Genomic DNA, 24532 nt, shown 5'->3' with positions numbered 1-24532 from the left:
TTTTACTCCTTTATTTCTGGAATAATTTTCATAATTTACTGTTGACATATGAAACTTGAGTTGCATGCACAAAACATTTGAATTCATAATAGGTCATTACCACAAACACTACACAGAATATTTCTGGTGCACTTCATTTCATGATGGCTTCCAACCTGAACATAAAGACGATGCCGACTTGCTCTTATAATGTGGACGAACAGCATGGAAAACAAGCAACAGAAATCATCCTGTGGCATCTTTACTTGTTACATTGTTCCACAAAGGTTTGGCTCTCTCTCCTCTATGCACTGCTCCAAGCAGTGGTCATGAATATCTCAGTGATGCTTATTATATTTTTGCCAAATCAAGTTGTTCAAGTGTAGGCGAGAAAATACAGATGTTTGATTGTTCTTCATCTGCAGTTTTTGGAACCAAACTGCAGGGTAAAGGCAGAGAGATCAAGAACTAGTGAACTGGTTTCAGGTTAAATCAGCTTGGCTGGTTGAATATAGTGTGTAAAGAACACTATTCATGGATGAATTGGGCTTTGGGGGCTTTCTAGTTTGCAGTTTTTTATGATAGTCATAAACATTGATTTGTGCATTGTTATTAATGGAGGACCCTCTTGAGAGCTCTGAGCCATAATCACTGTTTGTGAAGTTCTGTGGTTCTTGTTTTATTTCTGTTTTTTTTTTTATTCCCAAAGGACAGATGCTAGCCTTACTAACCGTCACCACTATTTCTTGCCATTTGAAATATGCACCATGGTGCTGTGGAGATTTCATTCTACACTATTGGATTATAGTTTAATGGACTACTGCCCCACTGTGGCAGTAATATTGCTGTGCCCAAGTGCCACATTTCGCCTATTCCCTCCCTTTTATTGTGCTGGCTCAATACTCTGTTCCAGCTGAGGTCTCTTTCTGTGATCACGATAGTCAGCATCCTTCCTCAGCAGCCTCACTTTTCTGTCTCTTGGTTTCAGGTCGAGCACACTCTTCCCCATCCAACATGAGCTAGTTAATATATTTATTACCATCCCAGCGTTTCCCTCTATTTGGTTGATAAATGGATTAAATCCTCTGGTGATGATGAATATCCAGTGAGGGGTTTACGGGCCCTGGATTATAGCAATTATAATGTCGGCAAATCGTTTTTCTTTAATTAGATCTAGGAATATCTGATAAGATACCCAATCACACTTTTCCTTTTTCACAGCTCTGTGCCAACGAGATGAAAAAGATGCTAACTTAATCAAGCAAAGTGAGAATTTGATATTAACTGAATCTTTCCATTGATCATCTGCCCACCAGGTGGTATTGAATAGCATGAGTTTAAATGCCTGCATGTGATCCTGCATAACTCAGACTGGCCAGTAGAGATGTGCCATGTTTACAGATGGGATGGGATTGGATGCATTCGCTTTCCCTTCCTCTTTCCTCTCCTGCTCAATAAATCAGGCTTGCTTTTAGCCGCTCCTGCAGTTTACGGAAAGGCCCAGTGAAGGACGCTTGACAGCAGCTCCTCTCTCCATCATGGCCCATATTGTCCCTAACTAGCACTCAAACAGGTCAGTCAGAAAAAATATCCCCCTCCTTTTTATTCTGCCTCCATGAGCAGTATAATCAATATGCTCCAGCTGTATTGTGCAGCTGGTGGGTGAGGCCGGGTGCGTCTTACAGAGATGGCAAATGCACACCAGCATGGGCACATCCTGTGATGCACTAATGCACCTCAGGGCTCTGACATCAATTAAGAGAGACAATGGACAGCTGTCCTGTACATTGCAGGCTAAAAACACTGCTTAAAGCTTGAATATGTAGAACTGAACCACCATTACTGGTTAGGCTTTGGTTAGATCTCTGGACAAAGACTGAAGTGCTATTTTATCACCAAGATCCATTCTTGATAATGGATCATTTTTAATAATCTCTTTAATGACCATACTGACCTTCATACACAGTCATCTCAAAAAGGTAAGGAGATGTCTTGAGCAATACTGGTCCTCAGTTATTTTAGAATACTCTATTCTAGATGTTTTTTAGTTTATTAATCTTCTGTTTAATCACACATTTCTGATGATAATAGTAAAGCTGTTGCCAAGGTGCAAATGGTGCAACTCAATGTTTTATTTATTTTGTTTGCTCAAATGGATTTCAGCATGGTGTCAGAACCTTAATCTGTGGCAGGGATGGCGGTCGACACCCACATCATGTTTTCGTTTATGCCTTTTGTGAGGAGGGGGCGGGCGGTGGTGGCCATTATAAATTCTTATTATTCTGGAAATCTGCAAGCAATTCTCTTTTCCCACAGAGGCCATGTTTCCATCACTCAATGTAATGTAAATGCCATATTCAGGTTAGTGACAGCTGAACATTTTCTTTGAATTCTATTTTGTTGTATTAAAAATATTTTTGCATAGTGAAGTGAGTCTAAATAATAGTAATGTTAAATAATAATATGTGTAATAAGAATGCTTTTTAATGTGTCATTTGGTTTTAAAGGACGTCATGATGCTTTCCACCCATCGAGCAGCAGGATTGGCTGTAACCACAAAATGCTTTCACACCCTTCTGCTTCCACTCTCCACACTTCACTGCACAGGAGCTGACTTCAGGTATGCTTGTTGTGCTCTTTTTGGCTGTTTTTTTTAATTGGGTTTCCCCCCTGAAGTATTTCCAGAAAGACGGCAGGATGATGTATCCAAAGCCTCCAAATCAAATCAAAAGCCCTGTGTTTCTATTGATGGCTGCAACTGAGTGTGGATGAACAGGGCATGGCTGACGTCCCAGAGCCATGGCAGGGAGCTGGAGTCTGGAGAACCAGTATGTCTTCTCTCCTCTCTCAGAGAGCTCTGTTTGTCGCTCACTATCACCGTCTGTCACGCCACAGAGCACTGTGGCCACACACTCTCCTCTCATGCATCTTTCCAATCCTAGCCATCATGGCACAATGTTCCCTCACATACTCAGCACCTGAAAGGGGAAACATGTCATCCTTCTCTCCTCACATAGCGCTAAAAAGGCCCCACTCCCCCTGAGGGACTTCTACTCTTCCTCTGCCGATCAATCTACTGAACCATCGCCTTAATTCATCTACTGATCTATCCGTCTTCCTGTCTTTACGCCTTACCATTTGTCTCCAGTCTTTACCACTTGTCTGTCTGAGAATATCTCAATAGCTTTTGTTAGTAATCAATATGTTGTGTCCCTCCCTGTTTTGAATATTAATAATGAATATTAGTGGTTTTAATATTGATGCAAAAAGCTGGACATCCTGCACCCACTTTGTACTCATTACACACACAGTGAGTGGATTCCCTCCCACTGATGTAAATCTCACTTTGTAATGTATGCCGCCTGTTTGGATTTTTGCTTTCCCTTGCAGTTCTTTCACAACTGTTCCTTAGATTGCTTTTTCCTCTGCATTCAACCCCCACACGAGGAGTATTGATCGTTCCGGTGCACTAATTATCCTGCTTGGGCTTGGATGTCTTTGTGAAGTCAGTCTTTGATCGACATGTCTGCATGTCTTGTGTTACCGTTAAAAAAAAGGAAAGAAACTGTTTTGATTACAGAATTAAGAGCATGTGGGGTTTTGACTCCTGATCTCTGTAAAAACAAGTGTGACACCTTCTTAAATGACCAATCTGTCTATCGGCATGTCACTTCCTGCGCCATAAAATGAGCTCTTTACTTGGCTGATCAGCTCATACTGTATGTGTGGGTGTGTATGTATGAGTGCAGTATTTACATATGCATCCATGCATATGTGATGATTCTTTATGTATGTGTGTATGTACGTGTGTGTGTGTGTGTGCACGCGTATGTGGGCAAAAGTACAGGTCGGTACATCCTGCTCTGCCACCATCTGTGCTCAGGCAGGCAACAGTGCACTTTACACAATCACCCTCTCCATACAACCATTCCCACGTAGGTCTGTTTTTGTTTTTTTGCTTATTTAAAATTTGAAAATGTCTTCAGATCTACATTACAAAAATGCCTTTTATAGTAGATAAAGTCCCATGGAAACTGTGAATGATTAGATTTATTTGGTGCTGACGCTGACATGCATGTAATTAGTGTATTTGCACAAGAATTTGAAATGTATACTACAATTAATGTTGTCATTTTACCTCTGCTTGTCTCACCTCTTCTGAGCTTGCACTTAGCTTCTGTGTGCTCAACCTCAGGTGGATGCTTCTTAGTGGGAGACAACAGAATCACAGAAAACAATATCTTTGTAATAAAAATAAGACACATGAGATGTGCAACACCAGGCTGTGGCAGCCATTATAATTTAGCTGCATGCTGGTTATACAGATGGTCAACAGTTAGTCTGTTAACCTGTGATGTCTCTTTTCGTGAGGTGATACTTGTATTTTTCTTTGTTTTTCATTCATCGTGTCCTAAATTGATTTTGAAATTCATGGCTAAAGTTGGATCGAATTTAATATTCTTGGTATGGTAGATTTTTAATGTCATTGCTATCATTAATTCACAGCACATGTTGATGCATCAGGGGGACAATGCTCAAGTGTCCCCCAACTCACAGAGGACTCCCTGACTTTAGATTGAATTATACATTTGGCACCACATTACAATTCCAGATACGTCCTCACACTGAATGTATTTCCATGATTAGGATTTCAGTTCTGTCTGTAATTGCCAGGCATAATGGTGGTAAATTGGGAATCAATAAGAAGCTCTGGAGCCAGTGTCACTGGTGACCTTTGTGTGCGCTCACAGGAGCCTCAGCCAATGACATTTTAAGCCCAAAGGTCCCCATGGATAAGCACTCATCGGGCGGTGTGTAAATGACACTCTTGGCAATCTTTGTGTCTTTCTAAACAGCGCTCAGCCTGGCAGAACAAATAGATGCACCGGAGTGGTCTGTAATGTTTGTCCATTATGTGCTGCACCTATACATAGCAGCATAGAGCCTGAAAATACCTAAGAGGGTTAGAGACAGGTTACAGAAAGATGCAGACATGAATAATTCAGTTGTTCTGTAAAGTATGCAGATCGGTTTATAAGCCTTAATGAGCTGAAACATCTGTCTGCCTGGGGCATATTGTGACCCTTCTAGCTCCTCCACAGCCCAGTCCTTTGCAGTCCCTTTGCCCAAACCCTCTCTTTGGCACTGCCCGCTTTCCTCACCTGCAGGCACCCTCCTTCTCTGTGTTCTTTCCCAAGGACTAAGACTTATTTGTGCCTGGTGCATGAGGATGCACGCCCTAGCGTCAGCACCATCTGCCAGCTCCCCTCAGGACACCAGCCAGGTGCTGGGCACGCTCTCACCCCAGCTATGCCACAACAGCACTGCCTGCTGGGATCAGCCTCACTGTGCCAACTGTTGATCGTCAGACCCTCTCATTCACGCTCAGAGACTCTTATTAACAAGCTGTGCTTCATACAGACTCACAGTAGACCAAAGATGGATCCATAATATGTTTTAATTTTTGATGAATCCAAATAATTTCCTGAAGCCTCAGCAAGTCTTTGTTGTGTGTTGCCGTGCTCCTCCCTTGTGTTTGCTCCCAGGATGTTTCCCCTGAGACGCAGCCTGTGTGAAGGCACAGCTTTCTCTTTCGTCAGTGAGTCAGTACTGTCATGTTTTCCGGAGCTGCTGCTCTCATGCTTGAGTCTAACTCACTGGTAACATGGGAACCAAAGTCAAACATGCAAAGACAGAAAGTAGAACTAAACGGTTCCTAAAGCAGGAACGTTTTCATAGTTTTCAATGTGCCCTGAAACCTTCCAGTTGTTTGTGGTTACAGTGTTGTCTGTGTTATAGTGATGTGTACACACGGCTCCTCCACCAGGTGCTCTGTAGGAAGCTGATGTCAGAAACTGGGCAGAATGAAATGAAGATGGAGAAGAGAAGGGTGAGTGAGGAGCATAACTGCTTATAATGCTTTTACAGCTTTATTTCTTTGTCTAGGTGGAACACAATGTGTCATTTAACCAAGATTGAAATGTATTGCCATGACAACAGACTTTTTTTTTTTATTTCTTGTTGGACTGTTTTCCTTCAGTTCTAAATATACTATACATACACTAGATGTGTGGATTGTGGATTTTGTCCACAGCCACTTCAACACACTAGCTGTCAACATATGACTGTGTTTCATTAATTCAGTGCTGAGATCTATCACCATTAGTCAAAACACTGTGATATCTTTTTGACCTCATCATTATTTTGTTCCTTCCAAACTATCCATATGTGAGTGATGTATTGATGAACATCATAGTCAGTTGCAACTCCTGAGCTAATCACTTTAAAGCAAACAGTCTCCACTATAAAAGCAATGTTTGTTCATTTCAGTGATTTACTATTTTCATGCAATTTAAATCAGTCAAATGAACAGTAGTAGATCACATACTGCTAACATCCATAATAAAGAATATTTTCTTACTCAGATTCAGCCGTAATAAAACTGTTATGCATATCTACTATGTTATTAACTCATTTTTTTCCCTTCAACCTGTAGCCACAGGCCTCACTTCTTAGCTCACTTACTAAAAAAATATGTGTGGCACTTGCCTGGAGAGGGTATTAAACATACTTTATTGCTCTTTAATAATTGCTTTTCAACATTATTATCTTAATGCTGCCTCTTTTATGGGTTCTGAGAAAATGCCATTCACTGGCTCCCAGGAGTAGAGTGGCAATCTTGAATGTGATATGTCTCACCACCTATGTGCCTAGTCTGCCTCGCCCCTGCTGTTTGGTTCCTTTATAAGCCCTGATTCATTGGCAAGCTGTAGCCGTATGATATTAATAGATCTCTGTACAGCCAGGACGGCTTTCTCGTGTGTCATGCAGTTCATGTTTGTAACTATTTGTTCCCGGACAATGATTTTCAAAAAGGTATTCCCCAGACTGTCACTTCAACATTATATGAGAAACAACTATGGAACTGCACAGAATTCATCACTATTTGTCACTATAGTTCCTTTGTTGTGTGTTTTTTTGTTGTTGAATGTTTAAAATGAAGATTTCTTGGTTTTAAAATCCAAACTTGGCCTTGTGCTCAAGGTCACAATGTATAGCTGCTTAGAGGGGAACTTCATACATAATGTATACAATATAGCATTCATTGCTAATTAGCTCTAACAGGAAAGGATGCCCCCTGATTTCCCCTTGATTTTATTCTCATTTGCATAAATATAATGGCACACAAGAGAGTGTAAAGCCCAACGTCGGTCCTCCCCTAGGGGAAGAGAGGTGTTACTGGGATCTGGGTGCACAAGTGATAATTGTCAGAGAGCTGTTATTCTGACGCCCAGACCATAAACTACTGTAGATGGTGTGAAGTGAACAAAGAGACTGTGGCTTACAAACAAATGCACCCTGAACTTGGCATTGACTATAATGGAAAGATAAAGCTCTCAATACGCTGAACTGGATTTTTATGTGCAAATAAGTCTAGAAACCCAGTATAATTTACTCAGTTTTTTTTGTGTGACAGATGAACATTTTCTGTTGGATTTAATGATAAGACAATGAATAATGCTTTTTTTAGACAAATGTAATAATTACATATGAGAACTTATTGAGATCAAACACCAGTGATTTATCTATCTTTCCATATAAATGTAAAAGGTTTTGATAGAAGACAACGTTACCTAAAACTGAGAGTCATAAAAAGAGGATTGAATAATGGTGGTGATTTGGGGATGGGGGTGGCGGTTTTAGGGAACAGTGGTACATTATTCACAGGGGTGGGGGCCTAAAGTGCCAAATTAATTTGTTTTTTCTTTCCAGTTGGACAGCAGAATAAATGGGGGCTGTCAGTCGTGCAGTAAAGTGCCGTGCATTCATTTAGACAAGTGTTATTGCTGCACTGGAGCAATACGGTTTTTAGCGAAGCGGGCCAGCCTGGTGGGTGGAAGCTGAGTAATTATCTCTGGTTCCTATGATGGCAATGATTGCTAAAACAGCCAAGTGGTCCCAGAGCACAGCAGGTGTGACTGTCAGGCTGCAGGTTTGTGGGCTTGTTGTGAGTGCACACGAGCAGTTGGGGTGGCTGTGACTGAACAGACCAGTGCTTAGGTCTGTGATGACAATACCAAACTGGTAGTTATTTGTGCAAATCAAAATAATTGGATAAAAGAAAATAGATTGAGTTTGATTTATTGCATGGTGGTTAATAAACCATGAAAACCAAAAGTCTCCCGAGGGATCAAACACCATATATCACACCATGGTCCAATCTGAACACTTTCAGTCTCGTATCTACCTTGCATTAAATGTTCAAATGAAAGCATTAACATGTTTTTCAGCTTACCATGTTTCACATCTCTGTATAATGATCTTGAAAATATTTTTGAACAGATTGGTGCTGACAGATAATGGCGTGGTACTGATTAAAGCAGACCAAGCAGATGTTTCCATTTTTTTTTCTCCTTTAAAATTTCACAATCGCTTCTAAGCAACTCTGACAACGTGCAAATGCAGAAACAGAGACATCTGCTGTGTTTCAAAGGACCAGTAGAACAGAAAATGAATACTAATGTTGCCAGGCCATGTTTATCTGTCTGACATTAAAAAAAAGCTAAATGCTCTGCTTTCTCTGTGATACAGAGGAAACTTTGAAACATGCAGGACTTTCTGTAGTGTGAGTCAGATAGCGGATATGACAGATGTTTGCCAAGAGATATGGTTTCTATTCATGCTCACACACAGCTCACATTGACAGAGATATTGCTACTGGTTTATTTTCTCGTTCTGAATTCCTGTGTCAATTTCTGTTTGTGCTGCAACTAGTATGGACAGACAGAAGCAGATAATAACTTTTACAGAAAAGTAATTTTAACAAGCAAACATAACTGACATGCACATAAAACAAACTAATACACACAGAATGTGCAGTATACACAAAATGCACAAAATAGGGATTTTTGTCCTCTCCAGTTCATAAGTCTCTGCAGTGCAAATACTCACCAGTGCAAAGAAAATCCAAACAAGAGAACACTTTTTTTTTTTTTTAATCTACAATGTCGCCTCTAGTCTGCCAGACAGAAAGTCAGAAGAAGATCTGTTCCTCTTTATACTGTTGTGTGGTGAGGACATTGTTTGAGATGATCAACACTTACTCAGCTGACTAATGAGGTGGATTCAGTAGGGGCAAAGGGTGGGTTGAACGTCTTTGTTAGACAGGCCTGCAGCCGCCTTCTTTGCAGCCTGCTCCCAGGGGAGGCCTCACAGACTGCCTAATTGAATCAAGTACACATGGTGCCTCCCCCTTCACAGCTCGGCCCCTCCCTGAATGAGAAGAGTGAGGAGGAGTGCTCTGGCTTTGATGCTTTTGTTCTCCTCAGCACCATGGACAGCGCCAGGGGGGTTCGCTGCAACTAGTTGCCTGCTGCTGGATGGAGAGGCACATCATCACCGCAGCACTCACGGTTGCTAACTCTGCAGCTGTTGTCACAAGAGTCCTGTGATGAGGGAGAAGATTGGTGTGTTAGACTCTACAACACCATAAATTACTAGTCTAGTTTTGGATAGCAGGAGCAAGCCCAGACCTAGAGATCGAAAGGTCCAATAGCCAATTTAATCTGTATTTGATAGAACACAAAGTAACATCCCCATAGTATTATTCATGTGTCAGTGGGCAGGTGGCCTAGACCAGCAGAACAAACAAATATTAAGAGGACAGAGACAGGGCTGTGTGACTACGCATAGCTTAGTGCCTTGTATTCTTTTTTTCTTCCTCAAACACACCCAGACATGGACTACATATCCTCTGTGCTCATGGAAGTTCAGCACCCTCATCTCAGAGAGACAGATTGGAGTTGTGCTTCAAGGAAAAGTCTCCTTATTAGATGGCCTCCAGATGCCAGGTTAATGAAAGATCCATTTGTGAGCCAACATTCAAATTACAGGATACAGAGCAGAGTCAGGATAGAGTCTGTCTCTGAGACGCATGCAGCCTCGTCCTGCTGGCTGAGCTGATTTCTATGAATGTCAGATAGTATGTGTATTTATATAAACATGCTTCTTGTGCTCCAGTTGAACTTTTAAACTTTTGATGTGGTTCTCACATTTTAAAGGGCATCTAAAATAGGGCACAATAGTAGTATTGTAGTTTGTTGGCTGGAATTCAGAAATAAATCTGTGTTATTTTTGTGTCATATTTCAGGCCCTCTACTTAACAGCTAAATACGTGGTAAGAGTATTAAAACTGCTCTAAGAGTGTACATTCTTTCACAGTACTGCTCCTTGTGCAATAGGTAGAGCTATGCACAATTATTATTGATGTAAAGTTGTTTTTGAGCTGTTACTAATATATAAATATTTGGTATGTGTTCCTCGACTTGATAGAACATTTGTATCACTCTAAATTTTGACAGTCCTGTAACAAATCTAAAGCGCATCTTTAATTAAAATATCACAATTTGTAAAATTGAATTGGATATTAATAAGGCTCATAAGTATTTTTTACTGGACTCTTTTTTCAGCCAGTTACTCAATCATTAAGTCATGCCCGGAAAGCACTATTGCAATGAACTTGGGTCAGATATGTCTAATAGGCTAAAATGTAATTGTGGAGAACAGCTGGATTAGTCCAGGCGGTGTATATCCGTTCCTAATGATATTAGATAGGAGTCTGGAGAATACCTTCCAGTACACAGCTCTCATTTTGATGGGCCACAAAGACTGAAGTGAGATCATTTGGATCTCACAGGATGCAGGCTCTGTTTACTAGGCTGCCATGTTAAGTCAAGCACTTACAAGCCTATCAAAGTTACATGACCACCTCTTTTCCTCTTTGCTGTAAACGAATATGGTATTGCAATTTCTTAATCGTGATTTTATTTAAAATGCCGATAGCACTAATGCAAGGCATAATGCATTGACAATGTGGTGGTATTGGGCATCCAGAATCTCTATTGACTGCAGTGAGCACCATGCAATAACCCAGTGGCCGTCTCATCTCTCCTGCTTGAGGCAGATCAGGAGGAGGGGTCCATTACTCATATTATCCCTCCCAGGCAAGAGCACCTCGCCCAGCCGTGCTGCTGCTCGAGTATCAACACTGTGTTGTCTAAATTTTATCTGATGAACATAAAAGGTACAGCTGCTCTGCTTATTACGTACAACACTATGATGAAGTTAACCAGTTTTTAAAATAACTGAATTAAAATATGGTTGATGTAATTCTTATACAAGCTTTTTATTCTTACCAGAAATATAATAGTAGAGTTATGTGTTTTAAACTACATATTGATTGTAAATCTACATGGTATTTCAAAAGTCTTTTGGCTGAAACTGATCAATATGTGCTCTGAGTACAAATTCCAAATTCATCAGGCCTCCTCATTTAGTATTGATTTTGTGCAATGGCTGCTCTGAAAAGAATCTGATTACTTTTTCCCCCCATCAGTCTGAACAAACACAACCTTGATAGCAGCAGTCAGGTAAATCTGCTGTGCATTTATACTCCCACTTTGCCTTTTGTCAGGCATGACTGAAAGGTTTAGATGTGAATAGAAAAGGAGAGGAGGAAAGAGGGGAATAGGATAAGGAGTATTGCTGTAGTTTTTCCCCCATTGTAGTATTTTTTTGCACATAATGTCAGTCAGAATTCAGTAAGTAGCAGGATTGTCATGCATTTGATTGTCAAACTAGTCTCAGAGTGTCACCCCCACTGCAATTATTTCAATATTAACAGTAAGTATGTGTGAAATCCTTTATGTATTTTTTATTGGCAGGGCTGTGGTACTCCCTACAGGCTGGACCCCGGGTTCAGATGCAGCATAATGTATGCAGTCCTACTCCAGCAGAGCTGCGGTGTACAGTAATTTCCGAGCCCCCTGCCGCCGGGCACTGTTGTGATTTGAGAGTATTGCAGACAGAGCGACTGGAAGAATGGAACTGGTCCTGAATAGTAATAGCTATACAGATACTTTCCCACACATTGCAGCTGTGCAGTTGAAACACAGCAGTGTAAGCATCCCATTACAGAGGCAGTCTCCCAGCACTTCTTACACACAGAGGTTAGCGTTGGTCAATCAGCTGACAGGAGGTGGGATGGGGACACAGTGACATCTAGTGGCTTTGTATTATCAGTGTGAGGTGTGATGATCATCTGGTTTTTGTTTTGATTAATTTTGACGGTTGTAAACACATTTTTCAGTGAGTTAACTTTTTAGAGAAAAATTGAGATTGTAAGCTTGTAAAAAGCAATGTCATGAAAATAAAAAAAACTCTGGATGGAAATTTGTTATTTTAACTCCTTTAACTGCGACCTATAAAAGCTTTTTATATATTCTTCTCATGTTTTTGACTCCAGCCTTGAGTGTCTGGCTTCTCTCTTGTCTCATAAACATTTTTCTACCACACTGTTGTGATTTTCCTTCTCTGTGTTGTGTCTGTGCTGGCATGCAGACACAGGGATTTTTTTTTTCTCCATTATTTCATTTGCCCCACAAATTGAAGACATACAGTAGATAATGTAATCAACAAGGTCAACATGAATTGGGTACTGTACAGCATACATAAGTCTTGAACTGATATGATATAAGCTGGCCTTGATAGACAAAAGCATAAAGGCAGGCTGTGGAGCAAACCAGGCATATGCTGGCAGCGGATCACGAATGTGGGCGGTTCAGTCTGACTCTTAATACAAGAGCTGAGAGCTTTAGAGACCTTGAACACTGAGGGTCATCATAAGCCAAGGTTCTGACTGCTTTTATATGGAAGAGCCCCAAGCTTGTGTTTATTATTACCACTTGGACCAAAACCCACCATACTGAAAACACTTTGAAAGCATTTTTTTCTAATGTACAATGTGACAACAATATATTAGAAAAAGATAGCCATTTGTGTAAATTCACAGTTAAATTTATCTCACAGGCATCCTCTGGGAATTGTACTGACAACACCTTGCACTCTATTTAGCACTCTATGACTCTTTTAACAGACAGCAGAGTCATTAAGACAGCTCTTACCAGGCTTATTTGCTGCTAATTCCTCAGTTGTTTACCTCACTCTCCTGTTGTTCCCTGATAAGAGCGAAGTGGGGATGCAAGGAGCTCTTTAGCTCCTGTCTGGTATGCAGGTTGGGCTGGGCTGCTCTGTTTGAAGTGCCTTGCAGAGGCCTGTATCTACACTCCGCAGCTGTTGCAAACCGTGTAGAACAGATTTAAAGCTGTTCTGCTATTCCCACCTCAACGTCAGCTAAATGTGTAACCCCGCAATCACCTCTGAATACAGATGTGCTGCTTCACAATGAAGCTGTTCCAGCAGTGTCAGCTATTGTCTAGCTTGTCTTGTATCAGCTCTGCTTCGGATAATGGCCTATCATCTGTCCATCTATGCAGGGCTGTCCATCATGAACCCTTACTGAATAGCCCAGCCTGGTCATTAAAGACCAGAGCATTGTCCTGCACAAAAAAGGGTTGAAGGGTTAACTTCTTCATTCCGTGTTCCTTATCTGATTTTAGAAATGTAAATGATGTACCCAGAGTGCACAATATCCCTCCAGCCCCCCGTGCCTTTACTCCCCTCGGTCGATATGAAGCTAATGTAAGTCTTTAACCCTCTGATGGACCCCTAGCTGATGCTATTAATTCCTCTCTGCACAAGACAAATGGTCTTTTCCAAGGTTGCATAGAAGCTATGTCTGATGAATGCATACCAAACAGCAATCTAAACCGCCATCTTCTCCTCAGTAATACACACAATGAAATGGGAACAATTTATGTGGTCATCATTTGGGTCCAGTGACCCTTTCTTCTATGTCAGTTTGCTCTACTGACCTGTTCTCTCATACTGGGCGAATCAAGATGCAGGTCAATGGCTTTCAGACACCAAGTGTTCTCAAGACATCCATCTCCTGAAAGGGGCTGTGGTGGAAGCTGGTGTTTCTCTCTAAGCTTTGTAATCACATCATTTGACTGGCTGACCTCAGACCCGTGTTTTCTGGAAGGGGTGTGAGGCTGGGTGTTGACATCATTGCATCACTTGTCTGCCCTCTGATGTAAATTCAATCCCGGTGACAGTCTGCCAAAATAGGAATGATGTATCACACAACAGGCACGCCTACAAGGCCCTCATCAATCTTCATGCCCTTTTCACAGCCTAGACACGCGATGTGGTGTGCTTTTAATTTTAAACAAAGATGTTTAATTCATCTGGATTTGTGTGTTTTTACCAGCCAATCATTGTTGTGGCTACCCAATGCCCAGAGCCACAGTTTTCAACTAGATGTCCCACTTTGCCATGCATTCATTTTTGCAAAAATGATTGAAAAGTTTGTTGTTGGAGTTTATTCCATATACCGTTACACTATTCGAGTTAATCTCCATACCTTTCACTCTTAGGGGTCCCTTTTGGATACAAACAGTATTAACATTTTTATGTTTCTCTGAACTTTTTGACAGCAAGCTGGCTTCTGTAAATGTCAACTGGTGTGTTAGTCATTAAGCTTTGGTTGTATAGCATTTTAGAAAGGTCATGTTGAGCCAGCAGGGAAAAAGCAGTCACTGATACTTGCTGTGCTGTGGCTGATGTGGCCTGGAAATCAGCTTGCTGCTGGCGAGTCTTCAGGGCTGTTTTAGATTGCTTCATTGTCCCCCGAGGCTTGGTGATACTTCCCATGCATGTTTGACCAGAAAATCCACAGGAAACACACAAGATTTGCAGTACAGTAAGCATTAGAAATTCAATTGTCTCCATAAGTTATAGACTTGGTTTGCAGTTTTTGTTTTTCCTCCTGGCTGACAGGAATTGAATTACTCTGATGATACAGTTTAAACTGTTTGCCCAAATATATTAAAAATATAAATATATAAATAAATAAAAATATATTAAAATAATCTATAAGACCTCTAAGAAGCCTTTAATAGTCTCCTTACAACATTATGTTTAGTTCTTTCAGAGGCCCAGGAAGATGTAATATGCTGCAATTATGGTTTTGGTTGGAAAGTTGTATGTGAGGGACCCCTGCATATTTCACACTGCAATCAGTTTGATCAGTTTTTGACAGACTCATCTGAAATTAAACATGATAATAGGTGCTAAACAAAGGATGTAACAGGCTCTACTTATCATCTCTATTACTATAAGTCTCTTGAAATCTTTTAGAAGTCCATTGAATTAACATATAAGTATAGGATGAGCTCTGTGTTGAATCTTGCCAATGGTTAATAAAAAAGAAAAATGTAATAAGAAAATTTCTGAGTGCTTATCCTATACTTGTACATGATATTAGGTGCTACCTGAGCTCCTGTTTACTTGTGGTTACAAATAAGGGGACCCTTAATTATTTAAAGTCAGTGTATAAGGAAAGTAAATGTCACCAGTTACTGTCATGAAAATAGGATCCAGCCAAGAGTCCAAGAGTTAAGAAAATTAATAATACTCAGTAGTAATACTGCTATCAACAATTTAATGCATTCAGTGTGTGTGGGTGATGATTATAGTTTTGAGGTCCTAACCATATTTTTGCTTTATTTTCATCACCCTGCTGTCATTACCGAGCTGTGTGGTTTAGATGCACTCGTTGACTCGTCGCCCACACTATTCATTAGGCTCAGGGTCGACCCTGCTTTTACGTGAGTGCCTTGTTTGTTTATGGAGCACTGTGGTCTCACGGCAGCATAACCGGAATTGACAGTCGTTGATTTACTGATAATCCTTGGCTTTGCTCTCACTGCGGACCTCATAGGGAGTGGCATTGGCTGTCAGCCTCACACGTCCTTGAGTCAAAGCTGCATGTTGCCCTTGACACACACCTCTCTCTCTCTCTCTCTCTCCCCCCCTCTCTCTCTCTCTCACTCCCTGAGTCCCTGCCGCCCTCTGCCATATTTTAAAAACCTTTATACCAGTCCTATAACGGTCCTATAACGGCTCACTGCAGAATTGATTTCATTTTGCTGACAGGGCACAGATATGATTACATACAGAGCAAAATGTCATTTTCTCAGGGGAGCCCAGTAATTACATTTTTTGGGGCCACATGACACAATTTAGTCACAGCTGGTTGAAACAACAATTTGTTGGAATTCAATTTTGCATAATTTAATGTTATTGCATGCAGATACTAAATGCAGATTCATTGATACAAATCTCTCTGACTTTGAATTTTAATGGAGATTTAATCTCTAATCTAATCTATTTCAGCACTAATGAAGGCTTTTACTGGTTGGTGTGTAAACTGTGGAAATTTTAATAATTTACTATATTAATAATAAATCATAATAATTATGAAATATATACATATAGTTGTTGTCTCATATGACATGTCCAGTGTCTATACTGGATATGGATGTTAGTGAGCAAGCTTTTGTAAAAATATTCACCATCTGTCTTAATTGTAGTACTATAAACTGAGAAATGCCTTCTTGTTGTGCACAAGTAGAACTATGTAACTATTGTTTCTCTCTTCTAATCCTTTTATTCCTTGATTAAAGATCTCCACTGCAGCAGCACAGACATAAAAGAGGAACTGAACAGCCTACACTGCTCTGCTGAATTCCTGTGGTGACGGAGAGTGCAGCTGTGTAAACCATTACATCCATTTTTTTCTTTTTTTGTGCATCAGTGGCTGTAAGTTCTCCAACACCCCTTTTACCTCCGTGTCCATTAGCACAATACAAGTATTTCTGCTCGCCTTGTCTTGTGTAGATAGCAGCATGGGAGAGTTGTGGAGGAGGGTGCTATTATAGGAAAGAAGGACAGGCACGATGCTGAGGTCAAATGTGGGAAAAGAGGAAAAAGTGTGAAGTGTGGGTCAGATGGAGTATTGAAGCCAAAAAAATAAAAGGTGGTGGACGGGAAAGGTAGAGTATGTGGAAGGAGGGAGGTAGAGAAAGCTCCTGGGAGCTGCCTTGTTCTGGCAGGCTAATTGAAGCTCTGTGTGGCAGCGACTCAGAGCTGTCACTCCAATGAAGAGCCCATTTGCTGCATTTTTCAGGCTGTGTGCTGAATTCTGATGATGTTACCGAAAGCCCCAGCCACAGACCGACACTGTCTCACTGAGATCCCCCCCCCGCCTCTCCTGTGTGGGGACACACAGCACACATGCCATTCCCCTCCCCAGCTCTCCACAGATTATAAGTAGCAGGGTCACAAGCATTCAGAACACGAGCAGTGACTGCAAAGCAAAATGTGAATATGAATTATTTTGCTCTGAGGATTTTGTAAATTTGTCGGGCAATCTCATACATGATAATGTGATATTAGACTCTGCGGGAAGTGTTTTTACTTGTACAGGTTTTCCCTTGTTGGATTAGTGGAGATTATATGTCTTCTAGCAGAGCACATAGCTGCAAGCATCCAGTGAATTATTTATCATGAATTAAAGCAGTCAGTTATGACAATATTTATCTAAAAACTGAACAGAGCATGATATGTTAAGCTTTAGCAGAGATAGTCATGTGCATTCTAGTAGTAGAAGAATTGTTTTTCTTGAGCATGAAATTGAATTTAATTCCCTGCCAATTTTGGTTTAGGCTACTACAGATACTGGAAGTGTCCAATTTTGAGATGTACATGTTTGAGAAATTATTTGCCAAAGAATAATTGGATTGTATTTTTCTATTTCAGTTGTTGTTTTTTTCTCCCAGCTGTTTTGCGAAGGTGCTAAGGTTTACCGTTATGTATTCAACTGCCTATAAATATTATTATATACAGTATATACTGTGCATTATATTGTCACCACAAGAAGTAGATCAAGTATATATATATGGGGATTGTAAAATAAGTGTTTACGGTAGAGCCCAGTGTGATACATCACTGATGACTCTCCCTTCCTGCCCCCACTTACCTATCATGTAGTCTCAATCAGATCTTGTGCCATTGACGATTGTCGATCCCAGCCTTCACCACTAATGAGCTAACCAAGCAGGAGTGTTATTGATCCACAGCTATTGAGGGTTTCACAGACATTTGCATATACCTGTATATGTACATATACAAACGTAAGGCAATCAATTTACTTTACATATATAAAGTGTGAGTTTTAACGGTAAAATAGACCCATTCACACCAATAAAAACCATGCAAAAAGAACACACATACAGTTACAGTAACTAATTGTCAGCCTTTTGCATTTGTTTTTATTGTTTCTAGAAAATCTTAGATTCTAGAAAAATCCTCCCCCAATTTATTTTGTGTTTTAAATTTAGCTCCTCTAGCTGAATTATAATATTTCCTTTGCAGAGTAATAGTGATTTGACATTTGACTCTCACTGAGTTGAGTGAAGCTGGGAATAAAATCTAAATGGAAGCCACAGGTGCTGCACAGCACATCACTCAGAAATCATTAGTCAGTCCCCATCTATCTGCTTATCCAGGCTAAGACAGAATTCATCTGGGGGCTGGTATTCACTGAGCAGGAACCTCCCTTTGATTGCATTGATTGTTACGTGCTGCCTCCAGTCGTAAATATAAGGTTTGATTCTTTTTTTTTTCATAACACAGATACACAAAAGAGGGATTTGAAAATGATAAGTATTGTATATTATTATTTTGCTTTGAGCTCTCTTGAGAATTTGAAACACAACACTGCAGTATTTTGTACATAACAGGAAGCCTGCTCATTGGCCTGAAAAGTTGCTAAGGCTTGTGTTGTGGTTACAGGTTGATTGTTCCTAACTTGATGACAGAGCTCACATTTTCACATCCACCACCATCCACCATGTGTTCATTCTTCTGATAAGGACTCTGACACCTTCTGTGGGATGAAGGCCTCAAAAAAGACAAAATCCCTCTGCAACCCTGCAGCTATAAAGGTGGGCTCTCTGATAGTGTGGATGTATTTGTGTTGGAGTGGGAGTCTGTGGGAAGATAATAGATTCAGTAATGACTCTATTTCTTTGAATTTGTGCTACCTGGCAACTACGCTCATTGACAGTATACATTGTGTATGCAAGGCTCATACTTAAAGTACTTTAGGGCTGTTGACTAAGAGCTCGCTTGTTACAGAGTGGGAACTGTATGCATAGTGATGTAACAGCATTTATATTCAAGAGATGAAGAGGTATTACAGGCACACACAAGCACAGTCGGTATTGAGAGGTCAGAGCTACAATGTTTTTGGATAAAAGCATTCATTTTTTGTGGAAATGTGGCTTGAGTTTTGCTGTTACAACTGCAGAGATCATTTAGTCCTCCCTAACTCTGATGGTAGATGGTCCCTTGTAGCTATGCTCCTTGTCTTTGTTTTCTGTTGTGTATTATGAGCTGTTGTGTTTTCTGGGACAATCTGTAACTCGGTGTGGAGACCAATTTCATCACTGAAATCTATTTTCCTCTACAGTTTAATAAGGGTGGATACAACCTGCCATCCCATGATGCTCTGGCGCAGATCCTGCCAGATTATCAATACCACCTCAATGGAGCGAACACTGAGCTCCATAGAGCAGCCCAACAAGAACAGGAAAGACCAGCTGAGAGAGCAGAGACTACACAGGTCAACAAACGCAACATAAACCACACGTACCAAGTACATCATCCACACAAACGGTAAGAAAGACAGCTACACTTAAGGAACATGGCTTTATTGTCATTGAATATACAAAGATTTTTATGGATCAATTTCACTTATGTGTCATTTTTTTAAAAAATGCTTTAGACCCCCTTTGCATGACTTTGAGGATGATCCCCACATGGCAGAGATCAGTGACCTACAAACAAAGGTGATTGCACATAATCAATACATAAACTCTTGAATCAATCTGCAGCAATTCCCTCTGTCATGTTCAGTTAGTGAACGGTGACACAGGAACGCTAGTGAGAAGGGACATCACACTGAAGCAGACACTTACAGTTGGGAGACAAAATGGCGGCTAGTAGAATAGATTAACATTTCTCAGACTGATTGTGTTGTGAGCTGATGAGGCTGCAACTTGTTAAGGTCTGTGGGTGTTATTTATGCATATCTTGACATGTTCTCCTGTTTCTATGAGCCTTTCTTGATCATTTAATTTACTACTTATTTAAATTGATTGCTGAGATCTGTGGATCTGCCGATATTATATACACACACACACACATATATATATATATATATATATATATATATATATGTATATGTATATATGTATGTATATATATACATATACATACATACATACATACATACATACATACATACATACATACATACATACATACATACATACATACATACATATATATATATATATATATATATATATATATGTGTGTGTGTGTGTGTGTGTGTGTGTGTGTGTGTGTGTGTGTGTGTGTGTGTGTATCCATGTATATTTTATGTTCATGTAGATTTTGATGAATTATATGATAGAAAGATATGGGTATGATTGGACAATTTCCTTGTGACAATGCATACATTTAATTGTATAATACTACTGTACATGCATGATAATGGCTTGGAAAAATTAAATATCACACCCTCATGCTTCAACACAGCTGTCCTCTGTCTGTGATATGATTGTCCTATAGAGTGACAGTATGTATGACAGCAAGGCCCCTCTAATGTCTCCAAATCATGTACAGGGGAGGGAACCGTCAGTATTCACTCCTCGTTTATTTTAGACACATGAAAGGACTTACCAGACTCGTCATGGGGAGCCATCCGTCCCATCATGCCTGTGGGCCCCCCAGCAGAGACACCATCTCATCTACAGTCATGATTGTCACCTCATCCCTGCCCTTTCAATTAGATGCTCAATTTCACCCTTGAGTCCCGCGGGAGTCACAACCACACCATCCGAGATTGGAATCCTGTAATTGTCACCCCCTTCATACGTACATGCAGCTGGACCCTGCTCTCACTCTCCATTCAATTCTGTCTATTCAACTTGATAGAGGGGCATGTGACTGAGCAGAGAACAATGAGCGTATACATGCTGCCAGACAACACGCACAAGCCTTACACAGGGAAATGCCTTGATAACAGAGCTCTGCAATGATAGGCTTCCTGGAAAACAGCTCTGATTGCTTTCCAAGAAGCTAAAGTCAGTTTGGTATTGCAGATTTGGAGGAATTTCAATGGAAAGAAGAGCAACGAAATATAGAAAATATGAAAGGAAAAGAGAAAATGTATAAGAAATAATTTTAAAAGATTTTTGTACAATTCAAAATTGTTTTTGAGTTTCTCCTGCTTAAATCCTTTCATGAAATTTGTTTTGCCTTAAAGTTCAACAAATGGGCTTTAACAGGATGACACTCCATGTATGCACAACTAGATTTATCCAAAATCCCCAGTTAAAGCTCCTATAACAAAAGACCTTCACAGGATTGGGTGTTATTGTCCCTTTGGATTTAAGGGGCTGGAGTCATGAATACATTATACCCCAACCTTAAACAATCAATTACAGGAACATCACACTTTGTGGCATAATATTCTATTTTGGCTTCCAGTTATGTCCCATTTGTCATGTCTCATGTTATGTGCCTTTCCAACACCAAGAGAAATCAATTATTCATTGAGACACTGAGCCTCGTGACAAACTGAACACGCAGTATGTATTTGCAGCTGGGATGTTTTTAAATTTTGTTGGTGCAGTCTTGGTGAGATATTGCATTGAGTGTGTCCTGGAGAACTCTATTAACAGATGGGATTAAAGAGACATCTAGTGGTGATGATCACATACTGTAGAAACTCTTGGCATTAAATCTGAACCACCAGGTTAGAGGAATGTTTTTGATAGCTGTGTTACATTGGCCCAATTTTGTTCTTGAAATTTGTAGGTGAAAGAAAAAGAGAAAAATAGGTGCAAGAACTGCCAATCACTGTGTCTGACTATTTGATAACAAATGACCTTGAACTATTTCATTGGAGGAGATTGTTTTAGTCGTCTATGCTCTTAATACCAATCTTTATTGCACTCAAGAAACACAAAGTACAGGCGATTAGCATTAAAAGGAGATAAAAAGGTTTAAATGACCCTTTTTTAAATCAAAGTATGATAGATATCGTAGTTTAAGCAACTGGTGTGAGACTGACTTGCCACATCTCTCCATCAGGAGATAGAAAACTATCGTTCAGCCATGAGTAAGATGGCAGAAGACATCATAGCACTGAGGACACAGGTGGTGATGTTGGAGGCCGAAAACAGCCAGCTCCATAGTGATCTGTCTCTACACCAGGACCTTGGCCGAAATCTGCTGGATGACACAGACATCGACGTCATGACCAAGGCTGAGGTTGCTGACCGGATAGGTAAGCCTAAGAAGAACACTACCCATCCATTACTCAGACATATATCATCCATTTACTAGCACCTGTCTAAGAATGAGCCTGAACAAAATAATGCATTCATTAAAAAAATATTAATTGACAATCTCTCTGCACAGATATATTGAGCAGACATAGAAAAATGTGCTGATTTATTAAGTATTAAGTTTACTAGTCAGCCAGCAACTGCTGAACCTTCACTGCATGTTGTTATGGATTTAAGGGCAATTTCGTTGGCAGATGAAGTAGTGATGTGTAAGGTGGATCACTGTGTGTTTGCTAATCCTTGTGGGTGTCTATTCCCAAGCTGACTGTGCTGTTTTGTGATAAGGCAACTCATTTGGGCCACGGACCCTGATAAGCTCTGTGGGTAGTACATCCCTTATCTCCTGAAGGACAGTTTGTGACCCTCAGTGAAAGGATGTTTCTAAAGGTCTCTCTTCTGGCATCAAAGCAAAAATTAAGTTCCAGTGAACAGAAAATCCATTATGTTTCAATGGCTTTATTGATGGGTATTTTGATCATCATTGTTCAAACGTCCAAACCTCAAAACTGACATGTTAATCATTCTAAAATTGAGAAGTCATTGAAACTAGTTTCAAACTTAACAGATCAAATGATCACTCTTATATTAGATAAAAATAAACTGTTCTTTCCTGAAATTGCCATATAAATGTAGCCAAAAAATCCGCACATACAGTATGCTTATAAATATGCACAAGTGATCAGTATCCAGATTTATGCTGCTGTGTAACTTTTGTCCTCCTGCTCTTTTGAAGCCTCTCTGAAATTCAAGCTGGCCAGTGAGACCAGTAAGGCTGCCTTACAGAGGGACAGGATCCAACAGCTGCAGAATGAGCTAATCAGGGTTAGACGATACACCAAACATGCATACTTTAACAGTGGGAATGTAGGGTTTATATAGTTTTCTATTTTGCCATGTAGAAGAATGACAGTGAGGAGGAACTATTAAAGCTCCAGAGAGTCCAGCAGCAGCAGGAGGAGGATTTGCTTCGACACCAGAGTCGCTTGGCAAAGATGGCGATTTTGGAGGCCACAGTGAAACAGCAGGAAAAGGTGAACAGTCAGCTACACTGTCTGCTTTGCATACCTGTTTGATTTCACAACAGTCAATGCGTCTTTCTATAAATAACAGCGTATGGTGTATACATTAGGATAATATACACTTATGGTCTACAATTTTTTTTAGGTCATCCAGAAGATGGAGAATGCTTTAGATAGCAAACTCAAAGAGAAGAATAAACAGAGTGGAGAAAAATGGCTGGTGGAGAAAAAACGAGGTGGGCGGACCTGGGGAGAAGAGAGAGAATAGTATGTATTCACTATAGCATTTGACATGGTCACAACATCAGTCTGCTCCTCATGCCGTGTAGGTGAGATTGACCGCAGAAAGGAAGAGATAGAGTCCGCCCTAGCAGCAGAGAATGCTCATCTCAGAGAAGAGCTGGACAGGAATCGCCAGCAACCTGCCACCGTCATTATACAGCAGTCAGCACAGGTAGTCATACACTAACAAGCCATTATTCAAACAGAGTGATATGAAAATGGTGTAAGACTTTCATCAAGTTAGAGGGCTGAGGATCAATTAAGTGTCCAGAGTCAATATTTCACATGTCAGTTGGAATATACAGATACATGTGATTGTACTTGTATTGTATTTCACCCTGATTTTGTCTATTGAAAACTCAAATTGACATGTGCCATGTCCCCCTCAGACAAAAAAGTCACTACCAGCCAAGGAGAGACTGAGTTTACTAAATAAACTGGAGAATGCTGAGGCAAGAGTCCAAAAACTGGAGACTCAGGTGAAAATACCTAAAAAAATAAAGAAATTAGATTACTTGTACTGAAAATGTTTCATAGACTTATTAATCCACTGGTCACTCTTTCGTTCATTGTTGAGTGCATGTTTTTCTTTTCTTTGCATGTATAAAAGCTGGAGGAGAACTCTAAGTTATGGGGGAGACAGAAACAGGAAATGTTGACCAAACTGAACGAGCACAGGCATGGTTTTGTTCGGACGTCCACCACAATCCTTCATAACGTTCCTTCGGTCAGTTACCCATCATTTTTTCATATTGTGCTGCACGTAATCATTGTATTTTTAAAAAGTATTTGACATGGAATTATTTTCCATGCTGCTTTCTTCTGCTTACAGAGGACTGTATCACATTCCTTACATCAGCAAAGCAGACAGAGGAAGCAGAAGCCTGTAAAATGATCTGCAAATGATCAATTCACCTGTTCACCCAGACACAGACATTATTTCAAATTTGATGTTACAAAAAGATATTTTGATACAATATATGTATTAGATATTAAAATATGTAATAAATTACACATAACAAGACA

General features: G+C 40.2%; 1 protein-coding gene across 6 annotated transcripts in view; it reads left to right on the top strand.

The window, feature by feature from the left end:
• ccdc33 (coiled-coil domain containing 33) overlaps positions 1–24530 on the top strand; it is a 45671-nt gene extending 21141 nt beyond the window's left edge. For 4 of the 6 annotated variants that reach the window (XM_042411067.1, XM_042411066.1, XM_042411068.1 and 1 more), the window contains 13 exons: positions 2487–2599; positions 5807–5869; positions 18577–18728; positions 19256–19461; positions 19571–19634; positions 21949–22144; positions 22939–23027; positions 23105–23236; positions 23370–23460; positions 23554–23678; positions 23896–23985; positions 24117–24233; positions 24339–24530. In XM_042411067.1, coding sequence (XP_042267001.1) covers positions 18678–18728; positions 19256–19461; positions 19571–19634; positions 21949–22144; positions 22939–23027; positions 23105–23236; positions 23370–23460; positions 23554–23678; positions 23896–23985; positions 24117–24233; positions 24339–24401 — 1224 coding nt within the window. In that variant the 5' untranslated portion in view covers positions 2487–2599; positions 5807–5869; positions 18577–18677 and the 3' untranslated portion in view covers positions 24402–24530. The remainder of the gene's footprint in view (positions 1–2486; positions 2600–5806; positions 5870–18576; positions 18729–19255; positions 19462–19570; positions 19635–21948; positions 22145–22938; positions 23028–23104; positions 23237–23369; positions 23461–23553; positions 23679–23895; positions 23986–24116; positions 24234–24338) is intronic. The other 2 variants (XM_042411069.1, XM_042411070.1) reach the window with 2 other exon arrangements.
• The last annotated feature ends 2 nt before the right edge of the window (positions 24531–24532 follow it).

The sequence above is a fragment of the Thunnus maccoyii genome, chromosome 5 (assembly GCF_910596095.1).
Source record: "Thunnus maccoyii chromosome 5, fThuMac1.1, whole genome shotgun sequence".
NCBI classification, from domain to species: domain Eukaryota; kingdom Metazoa; phylum Chordata; class Actinopteri; order Scombriformes; family Scombridae; genus Thunnus; species Thunnus maccoyii.
This window is presented reverse-complemented; position numbering and strand designations above follow the sequence as displayed.